General features: G+C 40.2%; 1 protein-coding gene across 1 annotated transcript in view; it reads right to left on the bottom strand.

Moving 5' to 3' along the window:
- The window catches only part of MOCOS (molybdenum cofactor sulfurase), a 224795-nt gene that overhangs the window by 132654 nt on the left and 70395 nt on the right, over positions 1-21746 (bottom strand). Inside the window, exon 4 of the mRNA XM_054192941.1 lies at positions 8491-9132. Coding sequence (XP_054048916.1) covers positions 8491-9132 — 642 coding nt within the window. The remainder of the gene's footprint in view (positions 1-8490; positions 9133-21746) is intronic.

Here is a 21746-nt window from a genome sequence, read left to right as displayed (position 1 = left end):
GACCTGTGGAAACCACAGATTGCAACGGCTGCTTTGGAGCCCCTGGTGGCAGCAGCCATGCAGAAGACATGCCAGAATCTTTGGTACATGCCGACAGGAATGACCCTGAACCAACACTCATGACAGCTTCTGATGAGCCATTGCTACCCATTTGCAGATCAGAGACACATGAAGAGACAGAGACATTGAGCCATATTTCTAGAATTTCCCTGCCTGCTGCAAATGGTTCATGAAGAAAACCCCTGCCCAAGGCAGCCCCTCTGCCCTGCTCAAGGAACCTGCCTCGTGTGGGTGGGTCAGCTCCAGGAGCAGACCCCCCTCTCCCCACCTGGAGCTGCCACCCTCGCAGCAGCACCTTCGCATTGCCACACTTGGGGCTTGGGGTTGCCACCCCTACAGACATGTTGTTTCAACTTTTCCTCCTTTTTTCTCATCTCCACTCTACTTTTTCTCACTTCTATTAGCTCATGACGTTCTCCTGCTCACATCATCTAATGTTTTAATAAAATCATGAAATGGAAAAAATAAACCTCTTGTCATGGTCCTTCCCTGCCCTGATGACCTTCTTACCAGTCTTCCCCTGCTTGGGCAGCAGAGCTACTTTAGCAGGGGGAAGGAGCAGGGAAACAAAGATGATCCAAGGGCTGGAGCACCCCTCCTATGAGGACAGGCTGAGAGAGTTGGGGTTGTTCAGCCTGGAGAAGAGAAGGCTCCAGGGAGACCTTATAGCAGCCTTCCAGTACCTGAAGGGGGCCTACAGGAAAGCTGGGGAGGGGCTGTTTGCAAGGGCATGTAGCAGTAGGACGAGGGGCAATAGTTTTAAACTAGAGCAGGGTAGGTTTAGATTAGACATTAGGAAGAAGTTCTTTACAATGAGACAATGAGGGTGGTGAGACCCTGGAACAGGTTGCCCAGAGAGGTGGTGGAGGCCCCATCCCTGGAGACATTCAAGGCCAGGCTTGATGAGGCCCTGAGCAACCTGGTCTAGTTGAAGATGTCCCTGCTGCTTACTGCAGGGGGGTTGGACTAGATGACCTTTAAAGGTCCCTTCCAACCCAACACATTCTATGATTCTATGATTAAACCCCACCACCAAAGGTTAGAAGAAGCAGTAATTGCTTTCCTGTGGAAGGAGAGAGGATGTGAGAAGGATTCGTCCCTCCTGGGGTGGTTCTGGAGAGGCGTAGGTAATTTTGCATATCTCAGGCTGCGTTCTGTAACTGAGACTAAGCTCACACCAAAGGAGTCAATAAAGTTTCAGCAGCCAATTCGGAACAATTTCAGCATCACTGTGGAAGTATTTAAAACACACACACACACGCTGGAGGATTCAGAACACATAAAAACTAGGTTAAAATAATGTTAAATATCTAAATTGACCCCCTGATGTTAGTTACAGCTCTTCAGTACGTCTGCCTTAGCTCATGCTTTTGTCTCTAAAACTTCAGGAGTCAAACAAAGAGCATTATCCTAATTATATACTATACCATGGAGTATTTACAGCAATTCTTGTTCCAAAGAACTGCCTGAGGTAAAAAGAGAGAGCAAAAGCTTTAATTCCTGCACTTTGAAGTAAATCAATCCCTTAACATTATCTGAACAGGACTTGCATGTTGTAAATATCGTCCGGGTCAAAAAGCCAATCTCACCCTTTTACATGCTAATATCAAGATATTCTAAGTACACAGCACAAATGGTGAAGAAAAAAAAGTGATTTTTATGCCAAACAAGTTACCATTGCTTTTCCTCATATATCAAACAGGTTAATCAATCAGAAATGAAAATCTACAAAGCACAATAAGAAGTATACCATAAATTTATCACCAGAAAACAAATGCTGTAAAATCCCATTAAGCTGGTGCTAGAAATTCACAGAGCTTCTCAAAGAAGACTTAGGGAAAAGGTTTGATTCTGAATTTGAGTATAAGAACTCCCTAGGGCGAAACTATGTCATGACACAATGACTGCAAAGATATATCCTGGTTCAGGCAGAAGTTTTACTGTATTTGATCAAAGGCAAAATCAAGTCCTGGTATATAACGGAATCCCTTTCTTTCTTGCTATCATCTCAAAACACTTTATATTTTAAGAAAAACACATGTTATAATGAGTTCCAATTTTTTTTCTTTTATTTAAAAATGCATGCATTGTAGTTCCCTAGCAATTTATAAGGTTTATTTAAGAAGTCAATAATTTGGTGCCAGTCATATACTGGAACGGAGGTGCTTAACAATACAGATTAATGCTTGATGTGATTTACATGAGCCTCTGTGCACTAGGGATGTGACTACATTAGGCACATGATTACTACTGGCTTTCATTGAGACTTTGGCAATGAAAGAAGGAACATGCTTAGTTTAGTTCAGCCTACTTTCAAGTAAGAGAATCCACAGTACAGTTAAAAGCTCTTTGCATTTATATTTTTATTAATTTCATTTTGTAGAACATTGCTAAAAAGCGTGCAAGATCTACTACCTTCCCTGCCTGCAAAAAAACACCTCCCCCTGTATTTTTTTCCATAGTGTAGATTGCAGCCTAGCACAAAGACACTGGCCTGCCTAAATGTAGTACCTTAGAGGCAATGTAAATTGCCCAGCATGGATGTTTGTGGTACTGTGGCTACATGGCATTGAGGACCTGAACTGGTTTGACTGAAAGTAGTTTGGGAACCTGTACACTGTAACTGCATGCTGCAATAGACCCAAACGTTTAGACATTAACCAATATGATGCCTATCTTTTTGGCTCATTCCTCGCTTTTACACCTATAAGCCCTATATGTGACCCACCTCAGATGGGAATTTCCCACCTGTGCAATAGGAAACACTGAGGATGAAAACACAACACAAATCTTAATTCTCCCTGGGACATAGTGAAGAGCTTACTCGGGAAAGCACCTTCATCTGTGGCTCTGGACTCTGTAAAACATGGGGGCGGACGGTGCTTCCTTTTTTTTCCCAAGATCTCTGCTGGAAGAACCTGGTAGTTACAGCTGAGTTTGTATTCTGGGAGGTATCTGTCCGAACCTCTGTGGGAAGCACTGAACTGGGATTCTGTGTAACATGGAACACACTAACCGCCAATCATCTCCAGCTGTGTAGCTAAAAAGAAATGCAACATCAGCTGCTCGAACAAAAGTTCAAGAATAAAGGCTGTCTTCAAAACTGATGAGGTTTTCAAGGCAAGAGGTTGAGAATATAAATAAGGACATGACATCCAAGAGTTGTATAAATGAATCAAGGTGGGACTTACCGACTAAAGGAAGCCATCACTGCCAACGGTATTGCCTCTCCAAAATTTTACCTACATTGTTGCTTCTCTTTGAGTGACTGCCCACTAATCCAAGTTCACAAACATGTTTTTAAGTGTTTGGTTGGACTGGACAAGCATTTATGCTCTCAGTTTATCCCAGATTCAGCAATTTAAGAGGAATCCCATGGTAAATCAAGATCACAAGTGATTCCCACAGGATTCCATTTGGCTCACTGATTTACAATTTTCAGTTTATTCTGAATATGCTGAGTTTTGGGGCAATGAAACAACTTCACTATTGAAAAAAAAAAAATCACCTGGAGGATTAGAGTGCAAAATGACATAAAAATGCCTCCTTAATGGTGGGAATTGGAAAAAAAATTAAGCAAAACTTTCTTTTGCATCAAGTACTGAAGAAGCTGGCTGGCTGCAGTGATGGCTGGCAGAAAAACACAGCAAATATCAGCTGCCCCCTTAGATGTCCTGAGAGGTAACAAGACATACTGCATGAAGCTTTCCAGCAGACACTTACACTTCAGCAGAGAAGGGAAAAAGTAACAGGTTACTTGAAACTTCTTATAATTACTCAGAAAGCAAAAAATCCCCTCTTATTTTTCCACAGCTCTTGTTTTGAGAAACAGTTTTAAAAGTTGTCAAAGTTCTATCAGCTAAATGAAAGGACTTTGCCTTTCAGACAGGGAGCACAGCTGTGTGAGAGTCCTACACGGTTCTGCTCAATGGCGTCCAGCCTCTCATCTCTGCAGGATGGGGTGGCACTGGAGGGTGAGGGGAGGGAAGAGCCTTGCTCACCCTCTTGTTGCCTACAGGCTTACGAGTCCCTCCCAGTGGCTGCAAGAGGTCTGTCAGGTGCAGAAGGCAGCCTCATGGTGCAAATGCCCATTAGTAATTAGATGAAGACCCTTGTCACTTCCCAAGTATCTCATCTGAAAATCATCACTGCTGTTTGAAAGGATGTTTGTTCAGGAGTTTCACAGATTTGGAAATCCCCCCATAAGTGGTCCTGTTTGGAGATCTCTAAGCATCACAAAAATGATGTATAAAAGCAGTATAACAAAATGCTTGAACAAAATGCACTAGTCAACAGGGTGATATTTAAGCCCACTTACATTGAAGTAATGATGGGCAGATGGACAGATCCCTTGAGTGTGGAGTCAATGGGCATATGGTAGAACACAAGATGAGCACGTGCAGAAGTATTGTGCTCTCAGTCCTTAGGTGATTTCTCAGCACTATGAAGAGTTTCTATGGAATAAACCAGCACCTGTCACTCTATTCTTTCTTTCTATGCTTACAGAACCATGCAAGAATGCTAAAGAGACAACTGCAAGCAGAAAACCAGCTTTTTGCCAAGGCTTCTCCATATTCACCACACAGCTTCAGTATTTTGTCTCCAGCACCAGTTCTTGAGATCCTAGCCATAGCTCTCATACCTGCCTTTCTGCCTCCATTTTCCAATCCTTCCTTCCTTTCAGCATGCACAAACTCAGCATGCAAATAAGGATCCAAACCGCGTCTACACACATACCTGCACAGGAACACACAGAGTTACCCTGGTGATCTCTAGCATAGTTCTCCACCACAGTACATCGGCGGGCCCTAATTAAGGTCATTTCCTGCAGAACTTGAGGGATCTAACCTTTTATCTGCAGGTCATATATATCAGCCACTGAATCACCTCAAAAATAAAAAGCTACAGCATCAAGAATAAAGAAACCTGCTTTGGTTTGGTACAATGCATCGTAGACTACAAAAGCGTGGGTGCTGCTTAAGGGCTGTCAAATCATTCAAGCAGCAGAAGCAAGAGCCACTAAAACACATCTGGGACAAAGTCATGCCATCTGGATTTCCAAAGGTTTTGAAAATCCATTTGGAAATGAAAAACACACAACAGCTAATGCACTAGATATTTCACACCAGTAGACTAAGATGCAGATATCCAATTTACAGATAACACAACAGCTTCTTTCCCCTTAGTCATAAATTCCAGGATGATCAGATTTTGAATAGCACTCCCAAATACAAAAGAAAAATAGGGCAGATGATGAATATTTTATCGCTGAATTCTTGCTATACATAATCATATTATTTTATTATCTCATGCTGTGCAGAAAAAAACATGGGAAATGAGGCTAGATTTGTGAATGATAATAATAATTTGTCAAGCTGTTTGATACAAGGATGAAAATACAATAAACATGATTCTAAAAGCTGAGATAGGAAGACTGGCTACTGCCATGAAATGAGAAAACGTGGAAGTGATTTAAGGGTATTAAAGGAATGTAAAAGAGTCTGTGATAGAATAATTTATATAGCAAGAGCAACAAAATAAAGTACAAGAAACACTAGCAAAAGCTGTATCCATTAAGGCAAAAGGTAACCATTTTGACAGTTCTGGGAAGGAAAGATGAATAAACACCCTCATTACACATCTCCACTCAAGTTTCACCTTGACTTAGAAAAAGCCATTTCCTTAGTACACTGTATTTTGATTATGCATGGATGGGGAATACCTTCTGCTAACAGTATTCAGATACACATATCCTAATCGACTTTTCCAATGGTATTTGTTAGAGTTCAAGTTTCCTTATGAATTACCACATGAAATGACAAGTTTCAGTGTATTCAATCCCAATGTTAATCCAGCACTGTAAACAAGCTTTTTTTTAAAAAAAAGAATTTTAAGAAATCAACCTTTTGAAATCACAAAGACGTATCTAAAGAGATAATGCAGATGAAGCTCGGTAGAGGTGTGCAGAACCAATCACAGAAGCACAGAGGCTGGAAAGGACCCCTAGGTACCTCCTGTACAGCCTCCTGCCAAAAGCATATTCAGCTGGAGCAGGTTGCTCAGGGGCCTTCTCCAGTTGGGTTTGGATACCTCCAAGGATGGAGGCTCCTTACTGCAATTTGACAGGGATAAAACCTGGATAGAGTTGCTGTTTATGTGAGAAGTAATGACCCAGGTGTTTCAGTCACTAGCAAAGAAATGGAAACATGGCCCACAGATAAAGTAATCATATTAGCTTTGGCCATGGTGTCCTGGCGTTTCATTTGAAGTGTAGTAGTTCTGTTCCTAACTGTTCTATGTCTGTATCTTATTCTCAGAAAAACACTGTAAAAACATAAAAAAGTGAAAAAACATAACATCTGAAAGAAAATAAAAATTTGGGTGACGTATCTTGGAGAACACTGATTGAGAATTTCAATGCTGTTGTTTTTATTTTTCAAGAAGGTGGTTATTCTCATTCCTGATCTATCTTTAAAAACATCAAGCTTCTCCAGGTAGGATTTTAAGTCTCCACAGTTCACTACGGATTACAGACAGCATCAATAATGCTCTAAATATGAACTTTTAAATATTAGGTTTCCAAATAATAACCAAAGGATGAGATGAGGACAAATGTAAATATTTACCTATGTGCAATGACTCAGACTGTCTGTGTGAAACTTTGGTGTATAATGGGAAATAGTATCACATGCCTGGGTATCCAGCTGTCAGATTTGATTATTTGAGTTATGTTCGCTCATACCAAGATTAGACACTCTGTACCCAGCCTGAGTGAGAAATCAAATTGGACAAATTCCTTTGTTTATAACTCTGTAGTAGAAAAAGGTTTAAACAGGCCCTTCTTCTGATCCAGTACAAAAAGCCCTTGAAAGCAGTGGGAGCCTCAAATACCTGAAAGACTTATAATTAGTCAATGTCTGAAAATTCCTGAAAAAGGTACCAGAGATAGAGCTCCCCTCAAGGTTCCCACATATCATTCCCCTCTTAATTAAAAAAAGTATAAAAGCAGAATTGAGATCTAAACCACATTTCAGGTATTTTTATCCGCTATGCAATCTCAGGAGTTGTGTGCTAATTACCTCTAGAAAAGCCACGCAGAAATTAGAGCCTGCCCAGGTCAAATTAAAGCAGGTTTTCTCTTTGGCTTGCAGGTGACGCAGGAGAAGCCTAGGATCCCATGATTTTTATGCCCTGTCTTTCTGATCCTGATTTTCAGTGAGTGCTGCACTTCAAAGCCTTTTTGGTTTGAAAAACCAGAAATGGAGGTCAGAACGCCAACATTTCCCTGTTGTTTTTATTTCTATATTAAAAGATTAACTGGATGTTCACTGTACCAGTTTTCATTTCAGAAATCACGCATGGCCTCGTACGGCACAAGAGCCAGGCTAATGCGGCCAGCCTCTGCATTTACCAATCCAGAACCCCACAGCAGCACTCAGAGCACACGTCTACAAGAGGTGCACATACAGGAGGCATCATTCTGCATTACTACACGTACAGTGAAAGGTCAGACATTTACGTCATGGGAGATGCAGGACATTGTACTGCTGAATACACATCCATAAACAAATGCAAGGCATGAATGACTTTTTTTTTATCATTTCCCCATTTTACCTCAAGCCTCTCCCAAGGACTATAATTTAATATTAACTAACTGCTGATCTCAAGCATTGCCTTTGTGCAGATGTATTGGATGTGAGACAAGAAAGAAGCCTCTACTGCATTTATGTAAGCTGTTGCTGGCATGAGGGAAAGAGGCAGAGGGACCATGCATTACTAAGAGCAGAGTTTCAATGTGTTAAGAGACTGGGGAAGCTTATCCATTTCCTTATGTGTGTCTGTTTGACCTCCTTTAGGTGTCCTCTGTTTTCCGTAGGAGAGCTTCACAGTTTCTCCAGAACCTCAGTCAGGGAATAAGAGCGCCACAAATATTTGTCCTAGGTAATTTATCTTACTGCACATGTTATTCTGATAAAGCTTCTCTTGAGAGTAAAGCATGACACCTTTCCAGTGAAATACACGAACCTTACTTTCCAGTTTCACTGAGGGTCATTATACTGTGTGATCAACCTTGGCCTGGCTGCTCCAGGCCAGGCAGAGCAGAGCTTCAAAAACAAATCAGGGTTCCACTGAGGTACCTTAAATATAAATTAAAAAATGCATGGACTGACCTTTATGTCACTGAATGAAGCCTTGTATTTTTATCGGTTGTGACAAACTAGATCAGGGAAGGAAGCTAGGTATTTCAGATTATGTTTTTTAGATAGGAAAAAAAGAAGAAAAGAAGAAAACAGAGTTAGATGTGAAATACCTGTCCAACTGCATAAAGAAGCACAGGTGTCACAGTCCAGTGCATGCACCAACCCTAAGACATTTATCCGACACAAACAGTATCAGCAAAAAACCCTGTATTGTTAAATAAAGCCTTACCTTTCTGCTATAGATTTCCTTGGGAAATAAAAATCCTCTCCTGCGAGGTAGGCAGATGCAGTTCCACCTCCAAAATAGGTTTTCCTCAAGAGGGGGGCAATCCGGTTGTTTACCAGTAACGCTCCTAAACCAGTCGGGAATCCAAAGATTTTATAGAATGAGATGGGGATAAAATCAGCTTGGTGAACTCCCAAGTCTAATGGAGAACTGCTCACATATGAAGCTGCATCTAGTAGAACAAACCACTTCCCTGGTATTTTGACGGGGTGGAGTTTTCCAGATTTTATGTCCTGTATCCATGAAAGGGGATATTTGGTACCAGAAAAATTGCTCTGAGCTGGATAAGAGAAAAGATGAGGTGTTGTGCAGTTTTGTTCTTCAGCTGGTAATCTGTTTTCTTCTGATAACAAGATTTCCTTTGGTTTTATTGGAACAGACAAGACATTCATTGAGGCAGTTATCCCCCTGATACCCACCACAGATGTGTGGCTGTCAGTTAGGTAACAAAATCGACTGCTGGGTTGCTTTGTGCCTTCAGGTATCCAAGGGAATGCTTCTGCTACCAGTTTAAGTGCAGCTGTGCATCCAGATGTAAAAATGATCGTGTAATCTTCAGCAGTAGTGTGAAAGTGTTGCAATATTCTGAAAAAATGGAAAAAAAATGATCCAGTTATTTTCTGATTTTTGTATTTTATTGCTATGTGATATATTTTGTTTTTCCTTAGCATAAACTTTTCTACTGAGATGAACAGAAGACAGATTTTGCCAAACACCACAGTAAACTTCAGCAAGCGTAAACCCAATAATTTTGTCACAAGAGACACTTTCCAATGCTGCAGTGAACGTGGTTGTGTTTTTAAGGACAGAAGCCAGTTCTGCCTGGCTCTGAATAGGGTGGCCAGTCTGGTCCCTCAGTGGGATCAAAATCAAGTCTGCATACGATTAAAATTACACTGTCCTTGAAAGAGCCCAGTTTTATTTGCAAACTATTAGGGTTTTTAGTTTACAAAGTATTTGGAGCAGACAGAATCTCTTTCAGTTTAAAAAATAATCTACTTAAATACTGAGCATCCCAATTAAGGGTCACAGGATTCAATAGGGAAACCTTAGCATACAGCTTTGCTGCTTGGTTATATTATTAATAACAGAAATAGAAGATAGCAAGAAGCAACATATGCTTCCTATGTGCCCTATGCACACAAGGCTGTAATCTTTGTAGTCAACAAAGATAGCCTAAACCAGACGCAACTTAATGTCTTCCAATGAGCCAGACTATGAAAACTCCAGCAAGCTGGTCTCTTGAGACACATCTACGCTACATACTCGTTCATGTTGGGACAGCACTTCGTTGGCTTTAACTACCTTTTGTGAACACCGTCTAATGCACCATTTAGTACCCATGCTAGCTTATGCATCTATTACAGTTTTGCAGTGTGCAAGATGGGTCTTTTCAGAGGCGGAGGAACAGCTTCAATTCAGTCACCTTTCCTACCTTTTTGACCTGATGAACTTTCTCTGAATTAACTTTTATAAAACTTCTACTAATATTAACAGGAAATTTAACAACCATCTAAGAGACACAAGCTTCAGTGCATGGAGCAGAGCAAACAAAATTGAACGAGAGCACAAATGTTGCTGCTTAATGCTGTCTGGTTTTCAAGGAAAGTAATATGTAACAGGGTTTCTCAGTTCATCTCTCCTGCTGCAGAGCGTTTCTGTGAGCAACGTAACGTGTCGGTGCTGTCCAGGCAGCTGGCACTCTGATCTGTGTAATTCCAAGGTACAGACCAGCATTTGGAGTGCCTATGAACTCTGGTTCCCAATGTATGTCACTAAAAGTTTGCATGTTTTATGTACCAGCAGATTCCCTTACTGGAACAGGCAGAAACTGAAGACACAGTTGCATTTAAATGTAAGTTGTACAAAAGGTTATGCAACAAATTCAAGCTAAAATTTCCAGAATCATAGAACAGTAGAGAGAAATGCCTTAAAGTTTTATGTGTGCAGTTTGACACTCGAATGCTACAGGCAAAGGGTGGTAGAGCTGGGTGCATGGGGTGCAGCAATCAAAGATTTAACACTGGAAAACAAACAATTGCAATGACTTTGGTAATTAGGACTAAAAAACACCCTGCAAAGGCATATATTTTCTCGGTTGAAGGGAAGTCTTATTGTACTGAGAATTACAGGATGCAAAAATGGATTCACAGGCCCAATTGAGACTTGAGTTTCTTCCGGACTTAAATTTTTGAAATCTGATGCAATTGGTAGATATTTTATGTCTTCTGGAAATGAAGAAAGAATTTCAGCTTTTATGAAGGACATCATGAGGTCATAGATTAAGCTTTAAATGTTCTGAGAAACCATTTGAAAGAATTCATAAGGATCTTTCAGAAATAGATCTCCATGGGGATAGTTGCTGCAAGCCTTCACAGCTCCAGTCATAGCTTTTAAAGACGGTGTTCGGAGAAACCAAACTTCTCCATTAGACTTTAGAAACTATGTTGGGGATGAAGACAGGGACAATCACAACAGTTTTTGTATAGAGTATTGAACTGACAGCCTGCCTCGTACATCGCTGTGACCTGCTCTCTCTGGTCACTGAATCACATCCACTCCCCTTCCAAGCCTGCCGTACGGCCTTTTCTCACCACCATCTGCATTGCAGCTTAAAGCACATGTGTGTGTCTTTTAGGACACCTAACTGAAGGAACCTGAAACCCTCAACCCAGACAGTAGCCTCTGTTGAAGTTAAGCCAGGGGTTACCACTCAGAGCCATGCCCTGAATTTCAGTCCTTACATCATTCTGCCATTATTCTTTTTTCCTTGCATTCACCTAAATATAGAAAAGGTGGAAAGCAAGGCAAGAAAGAATCCTAACTTATTCTTCAAGAAGAGAGCAGGACAGTATTAGACTCTTGTTTCTAGGGGGAAGGAATTGCAGAAAGTGGGTTAGTAAGGAGGCTGTGTCTTTGTGGTTATGGCCATAATTTTGTATGTGGCTTATTTTTGTATGACGTATAATCATATGGGCTAGATCTTGGAATCATTACACTGATATAAACAGAAATTATAAAAAGGTTGTGCAATTCCAAGGAAAAAAGAATCAATAACATCATAGTATCAAGCTTTCTATTTTTTCACCTCTGTGAGCACTAGGACAAGTTACGTTTTTGCATATATGTGCACACACAATACAATTCAAGTTAAGAAGCTCGGTGACAGGAACAAATCCTTAATACGTAACATCTCTTCATAAGAGCAAGCTGACGAGCAGCAACAAAAAACACGCTGAAGACTGTTATCAAGCCTGCTCCTCTTCTACTTTCTATGCTTTCTCTGCTTTCCTCCCCAGTCTTTCGGCCACACAGGCTGAGTGGGAGGTGAGACACAGCTAGGCAAAATGCCAAATTTTGCGCAGGAATAACAACCTGCAGTTCTACACAGGAATTGTACTCGCTTACCGCAGCACTTAATTTCATCACAAGACACCATAAAATGACAATAGCTGGGATGGAGGAATGGTGGATCAGGATTTAATACTGGGATGCTCTTGTCCAACCATTAATATCAACCAGTGAGTACTTTTATTAAACATTTTCACAACTTTACAAAACAATAAATATTATTTGGGGTTGTTTAGACTCACCGATAGTGACAGCTCTATGTTTAATTCATAAATGACAGAGACAAAGCTCATGCACATCGCTAGTAATTAACTATGTTTAGTTTTTAAATCATTCTGAAATAAAATCTATAAAATAACACTGATGCATTTATCTATTCAGTTCAGTACCAGAAATTGACTTTCACATGAAAAAAAAATCAAGCTTTAGGGTAAAATTTTCAAAAGTGCCCAAATGAATTAGAAACATTTTTATGAAGGTATTTAAGTTCCTAAAGCTAGAGAAACAACCAAGTTACATTTCTAATTGGCTTCAATAGGAAACAGGTTCTTTTGTGAATCTCATTAGGTACCTATTTGCATTTTGGGTCTCTAAATGCCTCATAAAATTGCTACAATTCCAGTACTTGCAAAAGAGTTTGAATTTTCAAAGTCAGACATTTTGGCTGAAGTATTTCTAATGTTAAAAAAGGAAAATAAAAAAATGAAGCAGTATCAACTCAGTTAAGGGGATTTCCTTCTCCAGAATGACTTCTGATGCGCGGAGCAGAACAGCTGCGAGTACCTCAGAATAAGGTTTATAAAATAAATACCACAAACTCCTGAACTAGAGCTGCACTGCTATGATAAAATCAGAGTACTTAGGGGATACGTCTGAATGACTTCTGCAGCCCACAGTATTACATCCTCTGTTTTGACATGACTATTGGGAAGCACTGGCTACTACACATGGAATTCCTAATGCTCTCTGTCTTCATGTAAGACATACCCCATTACAGTGAAATGCAGTTCACCTTTATTACACTTCTGGAAGATTTATAGCCATATATAAGGTCGTTGTTGGCAGCAGGACTAAAGACTTGTGGTAGAAAACCGATAGCTTAATCTACTATAGCTCACAGCTGCAAACAGCAGTGGTATTTTACAATATTACACATTTCCACTTTTCAAAGGACTCTTTGGAAGAAATGACTAAAAGGAGAATTGTTTCATTAAACAGCTGTGTCATCACGGGGAAGACGTCAGCAAGGCTGAGAAACTTGATGCAGTACCTTTCTTTCAGGCTGGCAAGGTTGAGGAGAAAGCTACATGTCCCATCTTTGCAGCACATTGAAGACCCACCATGACCGGCCATCTCTTTTTCCCTCTCCTCTCACCTCCCCAAGAGCACACAGATCACAACAAAAAGTCAATAACACATGTCCAAGAAGCCAATCCAGGGAGAAGTCATAGAAAATGCCCTGACTTGACCACACTTCCCTGTGCACGCTTGTATTCTGAGACCTCTCTGTTAGCTGGTGTTTAATCCTTTCAAAAAAGTTGCCACGAGAGTTTTGTATCTTCATGACTGCAGTTGAGACAAAATGCCTCACTACTCTACAGTAAACACTGGGAGGGAAAGTCAATTAATTTGCAGCAAGCTTGCTGTCTCATTTTATACATGTAATACCCAAATAATTAATAATGGGCTTTATATTTAAAGATATCTATAATCAAGTCATACATTTTGAGGAAGTAGTCATATCATCTAACTTATCTAATCCAACAGCCTGAATTAATAGTTTAATTAGAACTAGACACTCCACACTGCCACTGGCAGCTCTGCAGAAGGTAAAAGCTACTGGTTTGTTCAGATACGTTAGGTACACAGTGTCACCTAAAGTTAGATAAAAGGGATACCTTCCAAAGTTGCTGCCTGGCTGCTGTTACCTCATGCAAGAAACACCATATTCCTCCTCACCACCAGCTCTTCGATTGTGGCTCTTCGCAGCAGATCAGTAGCAGCGCTCCCAAAGGTACAGATGTCCACACTACACCATTTCCATTACGGCCTCCCCAAATTCATTTGATTTACATAGCATTTCTTCTGTGCTTCTAGGCTTTAAATACTTCTTAAACGTGCTTTGTATCTGTTCCTCCATTCTCTTCAAATTTACCATTTTGCAAACACCTGTAAAAAGCTGAGTAGCAACTTACATTGCTAGTTTTGGGTCCTTCCACACTTTTTCCAATTGGTGCAAACATTTTTGCTTCTGGTTGGCAAGAACAAAATATGGCCAAGGAGTTTGTTATTTTCATGTTTTACATTTGTATTCATATTTTTATTTAGATTGTATATGAGCTTTCATAAGTATTGTCAGTACAATGATTTTCTGCCCAGTAGCTGATCTAGCTAAAAACGACCCCTTTTAAAAGTTTAAGTATTGCCATTGTAACAAGAGATTCAGATTTGAAGACAGAAGCATAGTTATCTATTCAACAGTATAAGTTTAAATAGCACTTTATAAATGCTCCTTTTCAGCTGCACATTTACATATAAAAATATTTCTTATTATATTTTTTTTCCATTGTCACACTACTCAGGAACACAAATCCAGTTTGGGCTTGTATTGAGATGCTTAGCTTGAGCTTCAGAAATTTCATCACACCATTTTCTGCTCTATAGAGACTCTGAAAAGATGTAACAATCTGTTGTCTAAGGAATAGGTTTTGTATGAGTGAGAACTAAAAAAATTAAAAGAGACTTATGAGTCAAAAATACCTTATTTTAATTTAGATTTTTTTTTTTAATGTTAGAGGGTAACACTTTTCGTAATTGGTGTTTTAATCCTTTTCACACACATGTGCGGGTGAGAAGTATAAACAGTGACTGCATCTACATTTCTGGGTAAGAGCGTTTTAACCTTCCTCATTTATTAATTAAGAATCATCTCCAGCTATCAAAGCAGTCAGTTGAAAATCTCTCATGAACTTCAGTGAAGGATCCTAAGGTCTTGTAAACTGCTGTATTTGTTATAGACAGCAGGACCTGCACCTTGCTTTTAGGCTTAACTTAACATGCAGCAGTAGTTCTTCCATACATGCTCTTCTCACTATGTATATGAAGCAAAAAGGAACAGAAGGTGTGGGCATCCACATTTAAGCCAATGCAGAAGGATACCTTAAAGAAGTACATACTACTTTACATCCCAAATTTTCCATTCATTTCTCTCACTGGCAGAAGTGACAGCATCACATAACTAGTTACAGCTATATCCATTAGGGGAATGCTCTGGTTTACCAAACTAAAAAGACAGGAATTCTCGGTAGGAAATGTCTTATATCTTATTTTGTAAAGACAAGGTCCATTCAATACGGTATGTCACAGCAACAAATTGTATTTGTCATTGTCAATTCCCAATCGAAACAAAAGCAAACTGAAATCTATGAGTATTTTTAAGAATCAAATGTATTAAAGCAGGAAAAAAACCCCTACCAAATCTGTCTTCCTCCAGCAAAACATTACCTTAATGAAAAAAAGCCTTGTAAAGGTTTGGGTTTTTTCTCTTAACGCAGTTTTCAACAGAAATCTATGCCACATCAGCTCTGTGATGTGTGCAGCTAACCCAGCAGAGGTCCATCGAATTGAAGGATTTGCCCATGGATTAATACCTGAATAGGGAAGAGCACTGGGATAAATAATCCTTTATAGTTCTTTCTCAAAGTTTGCTCAGTCCCCTTCCCTGTTTCAGTTTCCTCAGACTGACAACGCAAAAATTTAAAACTTTCAGAGCACGTACTAACTGTGAAATAGGCATACACTATTTATCCTCGCTGGTTACATCCACATAAACTTGTTTTTTGACCATTTTACTGGAAAGGCTCTCATTCTGAACACAGCTTCTTCCCATTTCTGCTTGCACAAGAGTGATTGGTATCTCACCCATTTACACTACTGCTGCTTACAGCAGCACTGAACTTAGCTCCCTGAACGTATGAAATAAATGACTAGCTGGAACGCACCTCATAAGCTCCCCTTGGCATAGGCAGGTGATGGAAAAATGCCTCCCTTTCTACTTGAAAGCATTACTTTCTTTAGGCATTCACGCTCAGCTATCTGAATTGAAGCATTATAATCTGTTACATTTATTCTCCGGAAGGATTCACCGGAGACACACTGTGGAAATACCCTTTTGCTTACAAAGGGGTATAGTTGGTCTTCACCAAATAAATCCCCTCTCCGCTTCTGCAAAGCTGGCAGCGCAGCAGAATGCCTGGAATTTCCCTCGCACAACATCCTTAGCTCTTTAGTGGCTACCAAATGCCTTCCTGATGCCTTGATGAACACACCCTGACCAAAAGGTGCTGATCCTCATTACAAACTACACATCCAGAAGGAGTTCAGAGTCACACCAAGCATACTGACAGAGCAAACTAAAATTTCGGGTGGTATTATGGCACCGCATATAACCAGCAGAGCAAAACAGTGGGAAGGAATCACGAAAACCATGAAATCTGACACTGCAGGCTACCTGTTGGTACAGTTTGTTCTAACACACAAATATATAACTCCTCTCACTGACAGAAGCCTATAACTCCTAAAACTTTCTAGATGTGGCAGAAACCCCAGGGTAACTGTTTCCTTTGAAATTAAATAGTTATTTTTCTGTGTAGAGAGGGAAGATCAATAGCTACATTATTTTAAAACCACTATGTGGATATTTTTTGTAAGATCAGCCAGATCAGTTTACTCGGGTGCTTGAACAGCTGCCAAAGATTTGTAAACACACTTGTGCATCCCAGTATTTTCATTAATTAGGACACAAATGACTCTGCAAATTTACACCATAGGTTCTTCAAATGAAAATTCACCACCTGCTATTCAAGTCAACCAGGAAGGAAATGGAAAAAATAACCCATATTTTAGGTAACCATTTAAGGAGGACTAGCCGTAAACAGCAAACAGCTCTTGAACAAACCATTCCAAACTGTATCTGCACAAACTAACTGCCAAATAGAAAACTAAAAATGAATCAGTTTTTAAATCATTCATGTATTAAAATTCAAACAATTTTTGCAGCGCCTTAAGTCACCATGAGGAAGCAAAATTAAAGCAAAAACATAGTAGGATTTTGTACATAGACTAGCATATCGCCTCAGTTGCTGTCTAGGGCAGCTTCAGCATGGGATGTCATCATCACAGTATTTTCTTCATAAGACACACCAAATAACTAAGGTCACTGTATTTTCCCTTTCCAAACTCTTCCTACCTAGCACAGACCATAGTTTTTTTTTTAGGCCTCCCTTGAGCAGAATGAAGAACACATCAAGTCTGACTTCAATACTGAAAACTGAAGGCAGCGCAGTACCAGCCAGAGGTTTCACTTCTACTGGTAATATGTGTAATATTCTATTCACAGGCTATGTGAACAAATCAGAGGTGGTGCATATGGAAATTTATATCACCGTAAGACATCTACACTGTGGACACCAGAGCACGTCACCCTTTGGAGTCACCCAAAAGCCACAGGCTCTACGGCAGACAGCTCACCTGACCTAAGGTGGAAGTCTACTTCAGGCTGAGATGTCTCACCCTGGACATGCCCAAGTCCTTCCATTTCCTGCCAAAAAGATCTAAAATGCCTTGCGCATTGTACACAGCTCCTCTTACCCAGCCTAACCTCAGCTTCAGTACCTTTGGAACACAACCATCCCTCTTCCCAGTCTTACTCAGTGAGTCCTGATCTCTAACCTTCCCACATGTTCTGAGCTGCTGTCGGAGAGATTCGTTCCTCAGTGTTGCAGTGTCTAATTAATTCTGCTAATGCCAGCAAGCATCACTGGCATGAGGCCTGCCTACCTGCCCTAGGGATATTTGCTGGTAATTGGTCAGAAGTTACTTCACTTTGTTTTCTGATTCCTGGAAAGCGGAGCATGACAGCTGGCTATTTTCCAGCAGTATAACAAGTATAAAGTTGTAAAGGCTGTTTCAGAAAAAAAAGATAAAAAGAAAAAAAAAGCACACTTAGGTGTTCTGATGGTTCCACACTCTCAGATTTTTACAGTGCTTAACCTTTTAAGTAACCTCAGATAAGAAATTAAATATTCTTTAAGATGATGAAAAAACTTCATAAGCTAGACATTTCTTTTTTCTTTTTTTTTTTTTTTTAATAACATACCATTGCTTCCAATCTTTTATTAACATTGTTCTTTGTTTAACTTTTCTTTGATGGCATTTGTTTCTAGATCAGCTTTGGCCTTTAAACTGTCTGCTTCTGTGAACTCTCCAGCTGTGGAGTTTGGATTCCACCCCCCCCCGCCCCGATAGTGGTTTTGTAACTAGCTAAAAAGCTACAGCAATTTTTCCTGAAACAGTATGTCATTTACACCAGATACTGTGACCCTAGTCAATCTCATTTCCCTGTTTGTGCCAGAGAATGGATGTGTGACAACTAGTAACTGTCTACAACCCACTCTACAAAATGAATTTGCCATCAAAACCAAGTAAGTTTGACTTATTTGCACGTTACCTGGTATTTTGGATTGTTAAGTGCAAATAACAAAGCATAGCTTCAAAAGCATAACCCTGCATTTCTCGTACCATCCAGCAACAATTAGGCTTATTCTGTGGTGCAGGAGTCAAGCACAGACATATGCTCATTATTTAGTCTTCCACTACTTACCTAGTCTCTGCATTTTTACTTTGGGGTGGTATTGCCTGGGACTCAGGGAGGTTTGAGAGGCAGTAGGAGAGCAGTTGTGTAGATGAGCCTGTGCAACTCCGGTGTACTGGGGGCTTCTCTACACCGGTTCCAAGCAAGTCCATTCCTGAGCTGTGCTGGGGATCAAAGCACAGCAGTTTTGACAAGGTGTGCTGGTCCCAAACACTCCCACATGGCTACCAATCTTCTTCCACCGTCTTCTTTCTGAAGTTATGAAGTCTGACACATCTAGACTCAATCACTGCCATTTATGGTTATCAGACAATGGACACACCAGAGTCTACAGCCTGAGAAGAGTATAGCTGCCTGCCTCCTCGGTAGGATGCACCACTCGGTAGGATGCACCATCTTCCCAATGCTGGGATCCATCTGATGGTTCCAATTCCTGCTCTGAAACAAAGTCTTGACCCTAATCTTGAAACACATCAACGACAAATGAACATTGCTATATCGGTGACCACATATGTATTGCTGACTCTTTAATATTAAACCTAATCCTCTGGAAAAATTGCAAAATACAACTTGAAAGGAGACAGACAAAGACAAATGCTTTCATATCAGCTACATAAAATGGACCCACAGCAGTGATGAAGTACTCTGATCCCACATGTCCAGAAGCTCAGAAACTGACTGTTTCCAACATAACCTTTTAGATCCACCTCTTCAACCTATTTCCACAGTATGACTGATGGCGTGGCTATAAAAAAATCATTACATCCGTAGCTAGAGCTTTCTTTCTCAAGGGGAAAAAAAAAAGAAAGATGAAGAAGGGATAATTTCTTGCAATTCATAAAAGGCCTATACAGTGAGTTCACATTTACTTAGGAAACACTTAGGCCTAGAACTTCAGAGGTACTCAGGTGCTTAAGCTGGAATTAGATGATTTTGTGAATCTGGGTCTCAGTTACTATGGTGACAGGGACTATGGCAAACGCTCATACATAAATAGGCCTTATTTCATCAAGGGTTACTTTTCAAGTACTACGCTTTTGTCTGGAAATGGCTTTAGACGAAGATGTTAACCTGAAATCACCTGAGTCTGCTTTCAAAATACAGAGGGCTTATGTTAATCTATTCATGCATTTCAACAGCATTTTACTTTACTTGGCATAGGTATCCCAGGCAAATCAGACAAATCCTCAGCAGCAGTTTGTACTTCCCCTTGCTCTAGTGAACATCCGCAAGAGTGAAGTCTGGAAGACTGCTGGCCACTGTTTATTTGCCATTCGTTTTTCATGTGGTGTGATGGCCCCCCTCAACAGCGTAGCTCCGATTTTGCTTTCTAGGAAGAACATTGAAGCATTTTACACGAAACCGCAAAAACCTCCTATCAGTATGAAGGGCAGCGGCAATAATATGAAGAGCAGAGCTAGTAAACCTTGGCACAGGAGTTCTTGAAACCTGCAGGACCCTCATACTTTGGTAAAACAGTGGACTGTCTAACTCACTTGTGAGTTAGAAATAACACAATACCATGAATGTTAGTGAAACCTGGTGACCATAATTATGGAAATACTCAAGAGTGAAAAGCTTTTTGGCTTGTTTGTTGAGCTGACCAAAGGATTCTTGGTGTCAGTGTGCACTTGCTGTGTGTGACACACTTGGTGTCAGTGTGCACACTGTTCGCACTGAGACACGTTCTTGTTTTGGTTCAAACAACCTCAGGATTTCCCAGAAATTATGAATGGATGTTTGCTCATATGGGAAACATCACTTCTGCCTGTCAAGTCGCTCTTCATTCACTTTAAATCCTGACAACTGTGCTTCCAGCGCTCCTGGGAGTTGAGGGAGAAACTGTTCTACACATGATGGATGCAACAAGGCATAAATGACTGTTGAGGGATACTCTTGTCTTACCTTAAAACAGAACCTGGTTGTGATCTACGACAAACACATTAGGGAACAAGGAACAGCAAAAGCATTTTCAGGAGCTCACAAGTGGCATTTTTAGAATCATAAAAAGAAAGCAGCTTAGAGGGAACTTAAAACAACATAAAACCCATAGCATCACAAAACCTCGAAATAAATGCCATTGCTTTTCTAATTGAACCGAAAATATTAATCAAACTCAGGAACCAGCCACTGCATATGCAAGAGGTAGCTAAGAGAAATATTTTGTAACTTGTTGCAATCCTTCCCATATTGTCTGAGGATCATTCTGTTCAAAACAAAATGGACATGGAAATTATAAACCAAAAGTAAGGTGTCCCATTAGTTAATTCTGATATAAATTAAAACTGCTATTGATTAGAAAGTTCACTCCAGAGGATGTATTTTAAGTAACTTTTCCTTTTTGCAGTTTTTGCTGCCTGGCAGCAGCAGACCTCATGAAATCAAAAGTAACTAAAAAGTATACTAAGAACGATAATTTCCTATAATCCTTCTACACTGCACCCTCATCTTGTAGAGCTGCTAAGCAGAAAACCTGAGCCAGAAAAAGTAGTAGCTGCCTTGGACTATTCTTTTTCTCACTATCTAGCTTCTAGGAGATATAAACCTGATCCACGAGGCCAGGAAATCCAGATGTGAGATGGTCAGTCCACGTGTGGACTGACACCTATGTCCCATACATTCTGGGAAACATTCTGAATAGCAAATTCATCATTGCTGTGAACCACTGCAACTTCACTAAAGTCAATTACAACAGGTAAGGAGCAATATTTACGAACCTGGTTTTGACTTCCCAAGTATGCCACCCTGCATAGCAAAGCCACCAAAACAATCAGGTCAGGGAAAGATTCACAAAATGAGCAGAGGACTACTCCCATGCATAGGATATGGCCATGCACAGGACAACATACCCTGCTCAGCTGAAACAAAGTACTCAGCATCTTGTGGGAAGAGACCCACAGATCACACCTTCAAAACAGTGATAAAGTTGACTTTTTAAGTTCAAGATTTTTTACAGAATAAAACCAGAAAAAACAGGATGGAAAAAACCCTCATCGTGTTGGACGTATTTGAAGGGTTATTTTAAATGGGATGACCAACAGTTAAGAAGATTTGCAAAATTCCCCCTTCTGATTCCAGGTATCAAGGACTTTAAGAAAATGAAAGTAACACATTGCAGCTGACAGATGAAATCTGCATTGTAGCCTTTCAGCACTTCAGCTGACACCTATATGTGTCGAACAAGAAAAGAAGCAAA

Source organism: Rissa tridactyla, chromosome 2 (assembly GCF_028500815.1).
Source record: "Rissa tridactyla isolate bRisTri1 chromosome 2, bRisTri1.patW.cur.20221130, whole genome shotgun sequence".
NCBI lineage: Eukaryota > Metazoa > Chordata > Aves > Charadriiformes > Laridae > Rissa > Rissa tridactyla.
The sequence above is the reverse complement of the archived record's forward strand: the minus strand, read 5'-3'. Positions and strand labels throughout refer to the sequence as shown.